Below are 17,815 nucleotides of genomic sequence, written 5' to 3'. Positions count from 1 at the left end.
TGATCATTTGAAACCACACAGTCTAGATGAGTTTTACAAGCAGATTTTTATAAGCAGAAAAGACTTTACATCATTCAAGTCTTGCAACCTGTAAGAACTGAGCTTGCCCACCCAATTCTAACCAACGGAGTGGCTGCCCTAACCCAGCTATTATACAATAGATGTGTTGTAAGACTAACCCGTCTTACAAGATAGAATTTCCTACACTAGCCTAAGGATGGCTTCCTGGTGGCTCAGGTGGTAAAGAATCCGCCTGCAATGCAGGAGACCAGGGTTTGATCCCTGGGTCGGGAAGATCCGCTGGAGAAGGGAATGACAGCCCACTCCAGTACTCTTGCCTAGGAAACCCCATGGACCAAGGAGCCTGGCAGGCTGCCAGAGGGTCACAAAGAGTTGCACAGGACTGAACCTAACACTGGGAGCCTAAGAATGCACTTTACCTGAGGCTCTTTCTAAAAGAGAGATACCTAAGCCCCACCCACACCAGCCAATCAGCATCTGGTAACGGAGAAGCCTGAGAATCTACTGTGTAGCAGCGGCATCCCATGTAATTTATATCTTCAGGGCAAGTTTGGGAAACACTTAATAGTAGTGTTTAGTCATCAGACATTTACAGCTGATTCTACACATGGACATCACCAGATGGTCAACACCGAAATCAGACTGATTATATTCTTTGCAGCCAAAGATGGAGAAGCTCTATACAGTCAGCAAAAACAAGACAGGGAGCTGACTGTGGCTCAGATCATGAACTCCTTATTGTCAAATTCAGACTTAAACTGAAGAAAGTAGGGATAGCCACTAGACCATTCAGGTATGATCTAAATCAAATCCCTTATGACTATACAGTGGAAGTGAGAAATAGATTTAAGGGGCTAGATCTGATAGACAGAATGCCTGATGAACTATGGACGGAAGTTCATGACATTGCACAGGAGACAGGGATCAAGACCATCTCCATGGAGAAGAAATGCAAAAAGGCAAAATGGTTGTCTGAGGAGGCCTTACAAACAATTGTGAAAAGAAGAAAAGCGAAAAGCAAAGGAGAAAAGGAAAGATATTCCCATCTGAATGCAGAGTTCCAAAGAATAGCCAGGAGAGATAAGAAAGCCTTCCTCAGTGATCAATGCAAAGAAATAGAGGAAAATAACAGAATGGGAAAGAATAGAGATCTCTTCAAGAAAATTAGAGATACCAAGGGAACATTTCAGGCAAAGATGGGTTCGATAAAGGACAGAAATGGTATGGACCTAACAGAAGCAGAAGATATTAAGAAGAGGTGGCAAGAATACACAGAAGTGTACAAAAAAGATCTTCATGACCCAGATAATCATGATGATGTGATCACTCACCTAGAGCCAAACATTCTGGAATGTGAAGTCAGGTGGGCCTTAGAAAGCATCACTATGAACAAAGCTAGTGGATGTGATGGAATTCCAGTTGAGTTATTTCAAATCCTGAAAGATGATGCTGTGAAAGTGCTGCACTCAATATGCCAGCAAATTTTGAAAACTCAGCAGTGGCCACGGGACTGGAAAAGGTCAGTTTTCATTCCAATCCCAAAGAATGCTCAAACTGCCGCAGAGTTGCACTCATCTCACACGCTAGTAAAGTAATGCTCAAAATTCTCCAAGCCAGGCTTCAGCAATACGTGAACCATGAACTTCCAGATGTTCAAGCTGGTTTTAGAAAAGGCAGAGGAACCAGAGATCAAATTGCCCACATCCTCTGAATCATCGAAAAAGCAAGAGAGTTCCAGAAAAACATCTATTTCTGCTTTATTGACTATGCCAAAGCCTTTGACTGTGTGGATCACAATAAACTGTGGAAAATTCTGAAAGAGATGGGAATACCAAACCACCTGACCTGCCTCTTGAGAAACCTGTAGGCAGGTCAGGAAGCAACAGTTAGAACTGGACATGGAACAACAGACTGGTCCCAAATAGGAAAAGGAGTACGTCAAGGCTATATATTGTCACCCTGCTTATTTAACTTCTATGCAGAGTAGTTCATGAGAAATGCCTGGGCTGGAAGAAGCACAAGCTGGAATCAAGATTGCTGGGAGAAATAGCAATAACCTCAGGTATGCAGATGACACCACCCTTATGGCAGAAAGTGAAGAGGAACTAAAAAGCCTCTTGATGAAAGTGAAAGAGGAGAGTGAAAAAGTTGGCTTAAAGCTCAACATTCAGAAAACTAAGATCATGGCATCTGGTCCCATCACTTCATGGGACATAGATGGGGAAACAGTGGAAACAGTGTCAGACTTTATTTTTTGGGGCTCCAAAATCACTGCAGATGGTGATTGCAGCCATGAAATTAAAAGACGCTTACTCCTTGGAAGGAAAGTTATGACCAACCTAGACAGCATATTAAAAAGCAGAGACATTACTTTGCCAACAAAGGTCTGTCTAGTCAAGGCTATGGTTTTTCCAGTGGTCATGTATGGATGTGAGAGTTGGACTATAAAGAAAGCTGAGTGCTGAAGAATTGATGCTTTTGAACTGTGGTGTTGGAGAAGACTCTTGAGAATCCCTTGGACTGCAAGGAGATCCAACCAGTCCATCCTAAAGGAGATCATCAGTCCTGTGTGTTCATTGGAAGGACTGATGCTGAAGCTGAAACTCCAATACTTTGGCCACCTCATGCGAAGAGTTGACTCATTGGAAAAGACCCTGATGCTGGGAGGGATTGGGGGCAGGAGAGGGGACAAGAGGACGAGATGGCTGGATGGCATCAAGACTCGATGGACAGGAGTTTGAATAAACTCCGGGAGTTGGTGATGGACAGGGAGGCCTGGCGTGCTGCGATTCATGGGGTCGCAAAGATTCGGACATGACTGAGCAACTGAACTGAACTGAGGGTCTGGGGTGAGGCTGAGCACTGCATGGTCTCAGGAATGAGGAGGAAAACAGTAGTGGCACTGCTGTTGCTGTTCAGTTGCTGTCAGACTCTCTTGCAACCCCATGGACTGTGGCCCACCAGGCTCCTCCGACCATGGGATTATGCCAGCAAAGTGCTGGAGTGGGGAGCCATTTCCTCTTCCAGGGGATCTTCCCGACTCAGGGACGGAACCTGAGTCTCCTGCACTGGCAGGCGCATTCTTTACCACTGAGCCACCTGAGAAGCCGCTATGCTGTACCCCGGACTGTAAATTACTCACCGTTCCCAGCCTCTACTCCATCATCTGTGTAATGGGAGTGCTATCAGCACCCCTCCTGCAGGGCTGGAAGAGGATTCAATGAGATTGACTTTTCTGGAGTATCCTGAATGCCTGGTTTGGGTCACCTTTCGGGAGCTAAAGGAGGGAGGATTAAATAAAAATTACTTGAGGGATGTCAGGAACCCGGGATGAGGATTATCCACTGCCGTTACCCCTGTTCTCATAACGTCCAGCCGAGCCCTCACATGGGACATTCAGCAGGTACTGTGGACCCTGAGGGCATCCAAGGATGACACTGAGGGCATGGGCAGGGCAGGTCTCCACCAGCTTCTTTCGGGCTCTTTTTACCATCCAAATTCTGAGCTGGAGTCACCACAGAAAAGGGAGTACCATTGTAAAAGGGTTCCCTTTAAATTCTGGGAACATTTATGGAGTCTACTTGGAGCCAAGCATGGAGGACAGTGGCGCGCCACACAGGTCTGGTCCTTGCCCTCTAGAGCTTCATGTGGGAGACAGCCTTTAAAACAAGTAACAGCACAAATGATAATTTAATGAGGTGTGAGCTTCCCGGCAAATAGATGTTCAGAACATTTATTCTGATAGTGTATGTTCAGTAGAGCTCCCAGACTTCCACAGGTGTGGAAGTGTTAGTCACTCAGTTGTGTCCAACTCTTTGCAACCCCATGGAGCATAACTCACCAGGTTCCTCATCCATAGGATTCTCCAGGCAAGAATACTGGAGTGGCTTGCCATGCCTCCTCCAGGGGACCTTCCCAATCCAGGGAAGGAACGCAGGTCTCCTGCACTGCAGGCACCTTCTTTAACTGAGCCACCAGTGAAGCCACACATGCAGAAGGATCCTACATAAATCTATGCAACTCAGAAGGGGAAGTACTTTCCTGATGTCCCACAGCCACAGGCAAAGTGCAGAACCGAAATAGGCCCATGACCTCAGACCTTCGCGTGGGGAACCCACTACTGCGACGTCTTAGGGCTGTTGCTAAGGCATCTGAAGTCTCGTTTCATGCAACAGGGTCACTTCTTGCCTCACTGGAGCTCCCAAACGTGTGTGTCTGTGGTGGAGGACGGTGGGGACAGGGGTGGCAGGGAGGTGGGTCTGTTCTCCGGAGATGGCAGGCCCGGTAAGGCCAGCTGGTGAAGGGTCAGAGCTGACATCAGAGCCAGACGGGACTCACTCGTGACAGCCAAGAACTTCCCCTTAAAAAGCACAACAGTCTTCCAGAAGCTCCCCAAGCCCAGACTTCAGCAAACTGAGGTTAATAACAATAGGCATTACAGGGTACCAGTTGGATAAATCATGAAAATTTATTTATATTTCACTTTAAAAGCCAGAACATGACAAATGTCACTTTCTGGAAAGTCATCTTATTAGAAATACATGAAGTGCACTTAATACAATGAAATCTGTTTCTTGGTACCACTGCGAGACCACCATCAGGTTCTCTCAAATGAAGCTTTTGTTACATTTCCCTCTAAACTTAGGCTGAGATGATCTCAATTCAGGAGGGTCAGAGCGAACTTTCTCCAGAAATTAGTGAAGAAGCTGTAACAACACCTGGGCCCTCCCGAGCGACAGCGCGTTAGAGAAAGTTACTTTCCCCACACAGGACCCCGTCCCTGCTGGTTCCTGAGCACACATGATCCCGGTGGCAGCGAGGGCGAGGCCCCCAGCAGCAGTGTCCAGGCCCAGAGCCCTGGGTCACCTGCAACTTCAGCCACTGACCAGCAAAAATATCCCTATTCAGACAGGAGGTCTAACAGGGAAAACTAAACCTAGATACGGAACATTCTGGTCTACCAGAGGCTCTGCTCCTCCAGATGAGACAGCCCATGGCCTTATTAGCACTGGTGAAACAAGGTGAACTTCAAGCTTCTTGAGCTGTTAGCAAAGCAAGCTTCTGGCAGACAGTTTCCACGGCCAACTGCTCCCAGGAGGTGTGCTGTGCCTCCTGACCTGCGGGTCTTGTCAGAGAGGCAGCAGGTGGGCAGGCTGGACTTCCCCTAAGCCCTCCGCCTCAGAAGGTAGGTCTTCGCACACTGATTGACGTGTTGAAACCAGTTTTATAGGGAAAAAGTGTGTGACAGGAAAGCAACCCTCGGGTGAATCTAAGTTGCCAAATGAAAGATGAAAGAGCTGGCGCCCACTGGGGCCCCAGAGCTTCTCACTCATCTGCGGACTCCTCTCGTGCTTCGAGGACAAGAATGTGAGCAGGTTCCCAAACAGAGAGGCAAACATGAACAAGTCATTGGAAAATAACTCATTAGTTTGAAGAAAATCAGAACCCAAAGCTGTGGCCCTCCCACCTCACTTAAGCTGACCCTTCTCCTCGTTTAGTAATAAATGGAGTTTAAGTTTCCTAAGTCAGAAATGCTTCTTTTCACTAAAAATATGTGGTTACACCTTACCCTAGAAAGGCACCATGCAGGCATTTAAGGTTGAACCAGTTATTCCTAAGGGTGTGCAGGAATGGTAGGAAAACAGCACCCATCAAAACTTCCAGCATCAGACCACGTTAAGCTCAGAACATTCACTCCAACGGGACTTGTGAAATGTTTCCCATGAGGTAACTCCAGCTTCCGGCAGCTGCTGCCAACGACCAACAAACAGGAACTCGCACTGCACGGGAGCAGCTCCATCACCCACGAGACACATTATTGCCAGAGCTCACAGACCCCGAGACAAGGAGAGGAGACGCTCATCTCATTTGTGCTATTTATGACCCAGGGAAGGTCCTGGCTGGCTCAGAGGACCTGAGAGATTGACACAGGACGGGAGGACCGGGAGGACGGGGTGCGGGGTGCAGCTGGGTTACCTTCTGGAGAGGAGACAGAGGCTCTGCCAAGCGGCTGAGGAGCAACAGAAGACCAGACAGGCGACACACAGGTGAGCACAGCCCAAAAGAAAGGAGGGCCCACCAGGGGGCCCGTTCCCCGGTCTGCTGCACACGCAGGGGGGCGAGTCACGTTTCACACACGTAGCCGAGGCTGGGGAACACAGCCTGGGCGGGCCTGCTCACTGGTCGATGATGGAGCGCTGCAGCACCTGGTTTATCATGTCTTCCTCATCCACGTCGTAATCCTGCGGACAACACAGACGCTCAGCAACTGTGTGCAGCTGAGGACTCACTTTGGGTCGGAGAAGCAGGGCATCTGAGCAGAGCTCTGGAGAAGGGCCAGGGCCCAGCTGCACGGTCTGCATGCTGGCTGCCTGACTCTGGGCAACTGCTTTACTTCCGGGCCTCGGCTGCCTCACTGACCAGGAATATGCCCATGGCTCGCTCAGACGGGCAGGCAGCGAGGACCGGCGAGCACCTGCGTGAAGCCTAGCACAGACCAGGTGCTCAGGGCTGGAGTGTCCGGGGTGCAAACAGCCTTTTTGACTCAAGGAGGCAAAGCTACCTACTTGGGCTTGACTTGACAACTGTATTCACCTTTAACAAAAAGATGTTAATTTTGAGGTCTGAATTTCAGATACTCTTATTAGGACAAGAATAAATTACTCTTTATGACAACTCAGCAAAGAGTCATGCTTTCCGTCTTGGGTCCTGAAACACAGCCATTGAGACTGAATGCTATTCTCAAATCCTAACCCGACACCTATATATGTAAATAAAAGGTTTACTTGAGACAACTAGCTAGATTTCTGTCACCGTAATGCCAAGACAACAGTGTGCCCTTCAAAACCACTCAGCTCCTGGGAAAGGATGTAAACTTGATAACCATGTTTGGCTAGTTTTTTTTTTTTTTAATTAAATTATTTGGCTGCACCGGGTCTTCATTATGGCACACAGGGGAGTATTCAGTTGCACCATTTGGGATCTAGTTCCCTGAACAGGGATCAAACCCAGGCCCCCTGCATTGGGAGCATGGAGTCTTAGCCACTGGACCACCAGGCAAGTCCCAGTGTGTTTGATTTGACCTGAAGTACTTTAAGAAATAAATATGGGACACTCCACACGAAATTCTGCATTTCCAGCTTCTTGGTATTGGGGCAGGAAGGAACCGGGCAACACAGTGCCGGGCTCCGCCCCAATCAGCTGGAGTTGCTGGCAGCATTAGGAGTCATATACACTGTCCAGCTTGTAACTCCCTAGGAGAATCACTTCCATGACTTGCCTGGACCGATGGGCTTCTGAGCTTAAGGATCCCAAACCAGGTTCTATAACAGCTAGAAGCCACATATGAAAGAAAGTGGATACAAATATAAGGAAGTGGATACTTCCTTAAATGCCACAGAGCTGTCACCCCAGGGAGCCCATCACGTCAGTGACAAACTCCCGCCCTGGGGGCCTGCAGTTCTCGGGTCAGAGGAGGGAGGGAGGGAGCCGTGCGGCCCGCTGGGTTGGGGGGGGTGGGTGGTGGTTAGGAATCAGAGCCTGGGCTGCAGACTCACCACAAAGGTGTCATAGGAGAACTGGTGCCGGCGCTGCAGGTGTTCAATGAAGTTGGCGCTGCGGTAGTTGGGGTCTCCCCAGGGCATCGAGGCACATATGGGACACACCTTCCGGCAAAGCAGCACAGTGTTAGGGACTGGTTTAGGCATTTGGCACCTGAGCAGACATCAGCGCTCTGTGGACTGTGTCCGGTCATCTTTCTTCCAGGATAGCTTTCCTGACTCCTGGCCCAGCACCTGTCACACCCTCAAGGGCACATTCACTTCCCAGAAGACAGCATCAGTCTCCTGCTGACAAACATGCAGGGCAGGGTGTGGGTGGTGGGGAAAGGCTTAAGCCATGATACCATCCATTTCTAATTCCCTACTAAGTAGAGAACAGGGTGTCAGCGTGTCAGACCATGAGGGGCCCAGACGGAGCCTTCCAACCCAGTGGGAAAAATGGTAATAAAAGCACCAAGAAAACCAAGGAAACGACAGGTGAGCAACGTCCTGAGGAAGTAACACAGTCTTACATGCTATTTTTATAAAGTAAATGTTCAGATGAAGGGGCTCAGGGTGAAAAGCCTTCACACGAGGCTGATTCTGGCTTTGAAGAGTCGGAGGTATTGGAAAGACAAATAGTACATGGCAAACAGCCAATCAGTGTGGCTAGGATGGAAAATTCCTGGAGAGAGGCAGAGAGGAGTGGGAAGGGGGAGAACCAGGCATAAGTGGTCTGGATTGGAAACGGCATGTCACCATTTACTTTACAAGGAAGATATATGGTGACAAAGGGGGTTGACACGAGAAGCATGTGACATGCTGGGTGACTCCTCAAGTGGAAGAGCTGGTGCTGAGGAGCAGAGTACAGTCAGGACCAGAGTCTGAGGAGGAGATGTCCCAAGGGAAGGGCTCAAACACTGATCCTTAGTGAGTTCTGCAGAAGGGGGGCAGAATGGGGAGGTGCAAGGGCTTTAAAGAGATCAAGTAATCAGAAGGATTTCAGGAAGCCAAAGAAGGGGGAAAAGGAGAGAAAATTGAGCTGCAGTGTCAGATACCAGAGTAGTTTAGCAATACCTATCAAGATTATGAATATACTTAGTAACTTTGACCAAATTAATACAGATCTAAGACTTTACTAATTTTTTTTTTTGTCAGGAAATAGAACTTATTGATGGCCTTGACTGAGAAAGGGACAAGGCCTTGTCCAGGGGGCCATGATTAGGGATGAAGCTGACCCTAGAGGTATCTGGGATGGGCCCACTTCTCAGCCCCCAGGTTTTTAAATTCATCTGCATTAAACTTAGCAAATCCCTGCTTCTTGAAGATATGGATCTTCTGGTGGCCAGGGGAACTTGAACTTGGCCTTGAAAAGGGCTTCAATCACACGCTCCTTGTTCAGCAGCTTGGTGTCGATGGACATTATGACTTGGTCAATGTGGGCTCTGGCCACTGTGCCTTGGGGCTTTCCAAAGGCACCCTGCATACCTGTCTGGAGCCTAGACTGGGAACGCCACACAGGAATGTCCGTGGGAAAAGTCTATCTCCAAGGTCCCTTAGGGCAACCCATCCAAGCAACAGGCTGCACACACTACCAAGGAGGATGCTGTCCGCGGTCACTGTACACCAGGCCCCGGAGAAAGGAGCATAGTTAGCTCAACTGGCGGCAGTTTAAGACTTTACTTCACAGACATACAAAAATACAGGTGAAGGTGCGTCAAAATCCATGGCAATCTTTTCAAATGCACTATGAAAAACTTCAGAACTACAGGAAATAATAATTTAATAAACTATTCCTTATCCCCAACACCTAGATTTAAGTGTGGCACACTTACTTCAGCAATAAATGAAGCATTTAAAAATAAGATACAATTCACCCTTTACTCTTTCAGAACAGTCCTAAAAATGTGTTTCCCTTTACAAATACAATATTACTTATTATCTCGCCCACCAATCAACCATTTTTTAGCAGCAATTAATATCCAGTCTTTAAATTTCGGAGAGTCCTTAAATTAATATCCAGTCCTGACATTTGTCAAGAAGGGACCAGTTAAATCATGGTACAGACCAGTAATGGAAAACTGGAAGCTCATTAAAAAAGAATCAGATCCACATGTACTGATGTGAAATCGATGTCAGTGACGCCGGTTACAGTGTGCAGAATGCGCCATCACTGGCATCAAAAGGGGGACAAGAAAGGAGGACATGCATGAGTCATACTTCCGATCGAAAGCTAGAAATGTGCCTGGGTGACACAATTTTGTACTTTCCACACACACAGTGAGCATTACTCAGAGGCCACTGGGTAGCCCACAGAGGTGCCTCTGACGCCGTGAAGATAGAACTGGTTTAAGTGCCAGGATACCAGGCTCCAGTACTGGTTTTTGCATTAACCAGCTTCATCCACTTAGCGTGGGTAGCATTTGTGGGCTTCCAGAAATGAGTGCAGGGAAGATGGTGGCAGGAAATGAATGAAAGTATCTCTGTCATTTGATTTAACATCCGTTTTAGTTTTCATAATTAGCAACAGAGTTGAGTTTACCTGGCTAACTTTAAAATGGAAAATGGGTAGTGGGGGCAGGTGGCGGCGGCTGTGTGTCTGTGTCTAAGCTCATTTGCTCTTTCAATCAGTAATTAGTTATTAAGAACTGTAACTAAAACATCTTGAAGCAGCAGCCGAAAACTTGGCTTTGGGGCGTAAGATAAATGAGAAAATAGAAATGAAACTAGAGACAGTTGTATTAAGACCCCGTCTGGCAATCATATTAAGAGGGTAGGGTAACACTGCTGAGATGGACCAAATTTGAACTTTTCTTTTTTCTTAAGAAAACCACATGTCAGCCTAGATATTTAAATTAAATGTCAAAGACTGATAAGCACTTTCCTAATACTTCCATCTAAATTCTCTTTCTCCACAACTATGAAGAAGCTATTCAAATGGAAAACAGCATCTTTATGTAGAAACTTGGCAGACACCAGGAGATCCAAATTAACATTACCAACAATGGGAGCAAGGGACGTCACTTGACTTCCGTGATGTGTATGCAGAGGATAGAGCATTCGAGTATGTAATCATGAAGAAACAGACAAACCCAAACTGAAAGACAAGCTACAGAACAAGTGGCCCACCCTCTTTAGAAAATGTCAAGGTCATGGAAGAAAGAAAAACTGAGGACTAAAGAGACTCAACATTCAAATATAACACAGATCCAGGATCTGTGGGCTGGGGAAAATTGCCTTGAAGGACATTTCTACTGTTAAAATTTAGACATGAATTGCAGATAAGGTATTAGCTTATATCAATGTGACGATTCCTGAGTGTGAAAATTAAAACACAAAAAATGTGGTTTTCTAAAAAGATATACTTCTTCCTAGGAGATACGTGCTAAAGTATTTAGGGGCAAAGGGTCATGGTATCTGTAACCTACTCTGAAATGCTAGCACAAAATATGTATACAGAGTATGGTTAAGCGAATATGGTAAAAATTTAATCTGTGAGTCCACCTGAAGGGTAAATTAAGAGTTCATTAACTAATCCTGTAACTTTTTGTAAAGTTTGAGTTTTTCCCCCATAAAAATTTAAACAAAACCCACAAAACAAAACAACTCAAGTTTTCTCTTACCACAGATTTGGTGTCCGTGCTATGGGATAACTTGCAGTGTTCCACAAGTCCTTCTTGATCAAAATTCTTCTCAGGACAGTAAGGACAAGGAAAAGTATAACGGTTTGGGACACTTCTGGAAGATGAAAGGCAAGAAAAAAGAAGAAACTTCTCTGTGAGTTATCGTCCCACACAATCTCAACCACTGTCCCCTCCCCAAGGAGCAAAAGCAAAGTTCACTCAATGTGTCAGGACAGGGATTCTGGTGATCCTTCTGAGTCAGGTCACATGTTTTGGAAGTAACAGTCTAGCCCGCATTTAAAGTGAACATGCGAGCCCTCCATAACCACCCCAAAACAAAAACTTACACCAGCTTTAGCCAGCCTAACAATTACACCTCTGCTTTCCAAAACTCATGAAGAAAGACATCCACTGAAGACAGTGATAGAACCATTTACCTTGGCAGAAGAGACGCGTCCTTGGTGGTGGCCTTCACACCTTCCATGATGTAATTCTGGTATTTGGAACAGGTAGCCACATGTGCCCGGATCTTGGACAGGAAGAACTTAGGCAGGAAGAATCGGAGCCCACAAGTTAGCTGGGATCTTGTACCCAATCCAACACAGTCCCAAAGCAAAGGCAAGACGTAAACTAGACCTATACTGCCCTGGCGAGGCAAAGAACCTCACGAGACTCCTGGCTCCACTGAAGGGACTGAAACTCTGACTTTTTTTGCAGGGTTTCTATTAGTATCAAGGCTGATGTTTTACTTGAGCAAACCAGGATATCTGCCTCCACTCTAAAAGCACCCTCGGAGAGGTTTGTTTTATTCATGATATGCTCTCTGCTCAGAGACACTCTAAACCCAGTGCAGTGTCTAAAGTTTTCTACTCCAGCACTTAAACTAGTCTCCTTTCAGCATGCCAAGAACCATATTCCGTTATAAGTGCAGCAGAGAAAAGTGATGATTTACATAAAAGGGATAAAGGCCAGTAATCCTAGTTAAACAATAATATTCTGTCACCAGATTGTGATAAATGAACTTCTTACCAAAAAGAAAAAATAATAATCAGATTCTGAATTCTACTTCATTAATAAAATCTAGTCTTTGCAAGACAGAAAGACAAAAGAAAGCCCAGAGTAGAGTGTTTCATCATAGGTGTTCTAAAAAGAAAGAAAAAAATTAAGGAATGAAAAATGAGGTAAAAGGAAGATAAACATTTCTGGAGGTAGAATACACCTGGAAATAGAATATAACCACTAATCTTTACAATGAAAGTCAAAAGCATATAGAAAATTCTTTTAAAAGTAAGATGAAGTAACAGGAAATTTTACTTCAATATCTTAAGTTTCTAAATCAAAAGAAACTGTAAGGAAAAATATGTTTCAGTACTTGCACTCTGGCTTACCATGATGCTTCTGTCTTATTTCCAGCTAAAGAACTTGACTTCAAGCTGCCACTCAAAGAGCTCCCAGTTAAAGGGGATGGGAAATAGCTCTATTCAGAGCTACAGCCACTGTGTACTCCTAGTGCTAAATCACTCTGAAAGGAGGAAACGGTAAAGGGACATCCAGTCTATGGCTGCTCACACTAAGGTGTTAAAAGTAATGAAACTGACATGCAAGGATGTCCGGTAAGTCAGGAAGTGAAAAAAATTTTTCAAAAGTGTAAAGAAGTTGTATAAATATATATTATAGTAGACCTTATTTTGTAAAAATCCTACATCTATGTTTGTATAAAACCCACACCTGTGTTTGTCAGAGAGCAGAAAAATGTTTTGTAGCCTTCTAAATTGAAGTATTTTTAAAGAGGTAATCTCCGGAGTGGAGAACAAGCCCACATTAATTTATATTTTTGGGCTGTTTGGAATTAATGAAATCGCAATTATTTAAAACCCAATAATTCTGCATATATCTCTTTGGAAAATAAAATAGTATTTCTCCTGTGCAGTTATAATTATTTTAAAATAAACATTCTTGACTCTAATATGGTCATACAAAAAAAACATGGATGCACTTCAAATACTGGACATCGCTATTTACTGACCTTTGTACAACAATTCCTATTTGCCAAGTGCCAAAAGCTGAACAAGTTTTACATCTGTAGTAAAATACATCACAAAATTTCCCCTCAAACTCACTGCAGCAGGTAACTTTGAGGCACTGACTTCATTTTATATTTTAAAAAATGGAGAAATATCACTCTGTCATATTCTAATTAAATTTGTGTATGCTGCTTTGGGAAAAATGGGTCTGTTACAGAAAAAAACTGGGATAACTGATTTCTATGGCTTTCAAAGCTAAGCTATGTAATATGCTAAACCAACTCTTTAAAAGAAAAAAACCAAACCACACAGCCAATCAGCTTACTAAAATGCAACAGCACGGCCACGGCCACAGACAGCCAGCATGCACACGTGCTGTTAGTCACTTAGTCACGCTCTAAGTTCAGAAACAAGGTGGCAACAGCTCTATGTTTTACCCATCTTACAGACAGACACTGACTCTTCCGTTTCACTTCCACATACATTTTTACGGCAGCCATGGCAAGAAGTCTCTGTGCTCTCAATCTGCCGCTCGAGCTCCACGGCTCGGACGCCAGGTGCCAGAGTGCTGCGACACACCCCACAGACAGGCTTCTTCGGCTTCAGACATTCCTGCAGGCATGCAGAGCAAAAGCTAGAACAAGACATACAGAGAACCTGCGTCATGCATCGTGGAGACAAAACAACAAAAATGGATAAACTTTTCAAAATGACATCAATGGATAATGAATTAAAAACTACTCGCTCTCTGCTCTTGATTCAGTCCTTCTGGGCAAGAAAAATGGTGGCGGTAGGATCGGGGAGGTGGGCAGTGTTCCTTGCAAAGAACACACAGGTCCAACAGCAGAAATAAACGCAAACTACCATGACACATGGCAGAAGGTGCTATGGCACAGTCTTCAGTCCTTAGTCCTGGCCACTGAGGGATCTTGCTGGGGTTTCCCAAACTTCAGTTTCTCTTCTGTGGAGACTGCAGTACCTACCTCTAGAATTTAGGGAGGATGGATTATGTATAGTGGACTCTTAGGACAGTGTCTAGCACATATGAAATGCACCATAAGCTGGAGCAGCCATCAACAGAGGTGAATGCAAAGCACTATGGAAACACAAAGTCAAGAGCAGCCAGCTGTAACCGGAGAAAGACAGTAGTGGTTAGACTTCAGACAGCATACATGAAAGAGCCTTAGAAGAGTTCAGCGGTAGAGGAGGGGAAGAATATTTCAGGCCCCTGGACTTCCATTTCCTTACATGCATCGTGCATATTTACCACTCTGCCTCATAAGCCCCAGGTACTTAAAGCAAGGTATCAACCAAACCAAAATCAAGTTTTAGAAAAATAACTCTGGGGTTAGCATGGACAATAGAGTTGTCAGTTTTAATTTTTTTTTTTTTTAGATAAGAAACCAAATAGATGGCCGAAGGCAAGAGATCATGAGGGCCTGACTGAGGCAATAAAGAATTCAGGAAATGATTCAGGGGTGGATTCAGGGCGACTTTCCAAATTTACTGAATTTGGAAAAGAAAAGAAGTTAAAGATGACCAACTTTCTGTACATCTGAAGCCTAGACAGGTGGTAATACTGAGATAAGGTACAGAGAAAGAAGGAATAATGAGGCATGAAAGTAGCCCAGCTGCACTTGCAACCTCAGAGATCTAAGGCAAGATAACAAAATCTACCAGGAAGAACTCTGGATATATAATCAAAGGTAATCTGTATATATATATTTTTTACTGTCTCTAAAAGTTTTCTACCTTTTTGTCGTTTAGCTAGATGTTAATGCGGTTTTAGCTGTGACTCAGAGATCAATGTTCACAAGCCACTCTGCCCGTCATGCCTAACAAACCAGCTTGCTCTTAAATGGCCCCTGTATCTTGGACAGGCTTCCCTGGTGGCTCTGTGGTAAACAATCTGCCTGCCAGTCCAGGAGACACAGGCTCGATCCCTGGGTTGGGAAGATCAACTAGAGAAGGAAATGGTAAGTCAATCCAGTATTCTTGCCTGGAGAATCCAATGCACAGAGGAGCGTGGAGGGGTACAGTCTATATGGTCGCAGAGTCGGATATGACTTAGCGAGTAAACAATGTTGGTCTGGCTTTCAGTTTCCATTTCCTACTGATGGGCCTTTTTCAGCCTTCTAGATGGCCCACCCTTCCTGTTATAATGCTCCGTAGACAAGTCCTTCTCTTGGGCACCCAGCCACCTGCCAGTCTCCAGCTATACTCCACTAACGTAGAGAGGGATGTAAATTCAGGACGTGAAATAAAGTTTTATAAGAACTCAATGCCCCATGCAGCTGGAGCTGCAGTGATGCTGTTTTCAAGCACAAAAGGTAGCAAAAATCAACCAGGCAGAGCAAAAAGCACTCAGTGGGAGCTAAGGGAGATGTGGGGGCCCTCACAGAGATCCCACCATCTGTTTTCAATCAGCATCGAGCTGATGAACACGTGGAGCTAGTATGGTGAGTATAGATAAGAGCTAAGGTTTGAATATCAGTACTGCCCCTTGACCTCTGACCTTGGAAAGGTCCACCTGGTTCAAGGAAACCTCAAATTTCGCTGCTCTTTAGTTGGTAAACTGTGCTGGCTCAAGTCTCTTTATAGTGTTAAATGTCACTCCCCTGTCCCCACTCACACAGGCTTTATCTCTGTAATACCTTCCCAGTGGACAATGAGTTTGACTGACAAGGGTCTGAACACGCCTAGTACTTATTTATCATCAACTTAGTGGACTGTGAACTCTGAGGGCAGAATCACCTTGTTTCTTAGGATGTTCCCCAATCTGGCACATAGTGTGTATACAAATATTTTTAGCTAGTTGAATATAAGATTGGAAAATAGTTGCTCAGACACTACACTGGGCACTTGGAACAGAAAGAGGTGCAAAACACTGCCCTCATGAGCCCTAAGTTTTGCTCTCTGAAAGGCACGAGGAGGAGTCCTCCGAAGAGAAGCAGGGAGGTAACTGAAATAGGGAGAGTGACAAGGGAGGTTACCAGAACTGGGCCTTGAAGTCTGGAAAGGATTTGGGGCGGTGACGGGGGAGCGGCTGAAGGGGCAAGAAGACTTCCAGGCTAACCGAACTACAAGCAGGAAGAGCCTGAAGCTGGAAAGAGTTTGGTGTCCTCGTACGAGCAAAAAGGCATCCGGGTGGCTGAGGAGCCCTGGGCAGGCAGACACCCGCGGTCCATCAGGCGAGAGCGGCCAATGCTGAGCCGGCCCTGAGGGAGCCTCGGTGCCCTCACCTGCAAAATGGCTGCCACGTCCCTGCCCCCGCAGGGCTGCTTCAGGAACAGGAACGCCCAGCAGGTGCCCGCTGTGCCTCCCGACCAACGGAGGGGCCCCAACACCAACCCCGAGCGATGCCCACGGTGAGAAGCGCTGGGGGAGGCCACAGGGCAAAATCCAACCCCCAGCAGCAAGAAGGGGGCAGCCACGCTTTCTACAATTCTTTCCACTCGGCCGTTTTGCGGGTCTGATGGAGCAAGGCTTCCATTCAAATCTGGCCCACTCTCAAAGCCCACCCCAGAGCCTGTCACTGGACATTCTCACAAAAGCTCTTTTCGTCCTCATAAGCAGTCTCTAAGCAGTATGGAGGCTCTGGATATCAAACACAGCGCAACAAACCTCGTACGCCTGTGGGAACGCTGACAACCGCTGCCTGCCAGCTCCCGACCCCTTTCCCGTGAAGGGCAGACGGGTCAGGTCTACTTCAGGACTCTCCTTTTGTCCTTTTGGTCCAGTCGACCGTTTCTCCAGCTTCGGAGCACATCGGAACTGCCGGGCAGAGCCGGGCACAGGACACAGCATAACTGAGGGGCCACGGGCAGCCTATATTCACGGGGACCCGGCGGGCCTCGGGCTCCACCAACCCGCCAACAGGGTGCCACTCCGCCATCACGCGTGGGAGGGGGGCCGGGACACAGCGGGCGCTCAACGCAAGAGGCAGACGCTAGGGAGGAAGCGGGGCGGCAGAGAAGAGCGCCCTGCCGACGTCCACGGGCCCCCGGGAGCCCCGAGGAGACGCGCCTCGAGGCCAGGCCTCCCGCTCCAGCCCGGGGACCCTTCCTGCTGGGGCCTCACTCCTCAGCTCCATCTTCCTTCCAGTCAGGAGAATCCCCCTCCCCACCACCACCCCGACCGGGCCCAACCCGCCACTTACATGTGTCCGCAGGGCACCTGCACCGGCTTCTCGTACACCTCCAGGCACACGGGACACGTGAAGCGGCCCAGGGGGTCGGCCTCTGCCGCGGGTCCTGCCAGCTGCGCACCACCATCACGGGCCTTGGCCTGCGCCTGCGCCGCCATCTTGCCGCCGCGGAGCGCCGCGCCTCAGCGTCCGAGGGGCGGAGCGAGAGCGGTGAGGGGCGCTCGGGGCGTGGCTTATGGAATGTGTGTCGGGCTGGGGGCGGGGCTAGAGGGCGGGCCACGCCTCCCGGGCCCTCAGACACTAGGGGAAAATTCAGACCCGGATCCAGAGACTGGTATGAGTGGAGGAGGGTTTGTGCTTCAGCCACTTTTGCCCAAAATTTAAATGGTTGTTGCGATTACTTAATATTTACTCATGCACTATTCCTTAATCTTTCTCTTCAGTCGAGTTTCAGCAAACAAA

At 46.9% G+C, this 17,815-nt stretch overlaps 1 protein-coding gene and 1 non-coding gene across 2 annotated transcripts; both read right to left on the bottom strand.

The window, feature by feature from the left end:
* Window positions 1–4,470: 4,470 nt before the first annotated feature.
* On the bottom strand, window positions 4,471–17,547 carry RNF114 (ring finger protein 114). The gene is made up of 6 exons (XM_020906237.2): window positions 17,366–17,547; window positions 13,690–13,840; window positions 11,620–11,726; window positions 11,183–11,297; window positions 7,578–7,685; window positions 4,471–6,263 (listed from the first exon to the last, which is right to left on the bottom strand). The coding sequence occupies exons 1-6, from the start codon at window positions 17,509–17,511 to the stop codon at window positions 6,198–6,200; spliced, it is 693 nt and encodes a 230-aa protein (XP_020761896.1). The 5' UTR covers window positions 17,512–17,547; the 3' UTR covers window positions 4,471–6,197.
* Window positions 9,098–9,229, bottom strand: LOC139036844 (small nucleolar RNA SNORA70). Its single transcript, XR_011489707.1, has one exon. It is a non-coding gene; the product is annotated as a small nucleolar RNA SNORA70 (small nucleolar RNA).
* Window positions 17,548–17,815: the final 268 nt, after the last annotated feature.

The sequence above is a fragment of the Odocoileus virginianus genome, chromosome 9, assembly GCF_023699985.2.
Source record: "Odocoileus virginianus isolate 20LAN1187 ecotype Illinois chromosome 9, Ovbor_1.2, whole genome shotgun sequence".
Taxonomy (NCBI): Eukaryota; Metazoa; Chordata; class Mammalia; order Artiodactyla; family Cervidae; genus Odocoileus; species Odocoileus virginianus.
This window is presented reverse-complemented; position numbering and strand designations above follow the sequence as displayed.

Excerpts from the sequence above, each read along its gene's own strand:
- RNF114 (XM_020906237.2), bottom strand. The coding sequence starts at position 17,511 with ATGGCGGCGCAGGCGCAGGCCAAGGCCCGTGATGGTGGTGCGCAGCTG. Across the intron at positions 13,841-17,365 it reads CAGGTGCCCTGCGGACACAT|CTTTTGCTCTGCATGCCTGC; the intron begins GTAAGTGGCGGG and ends GTCTTGTTCTAG. Across the intron at positions 6,264-7,577 it reads TCTCCTATGACACCTTTGTG|GATTACGACGTGGATGAGGA; the intron begins GTGAGTCTGCAG and ends TGTTGTCCGCAG.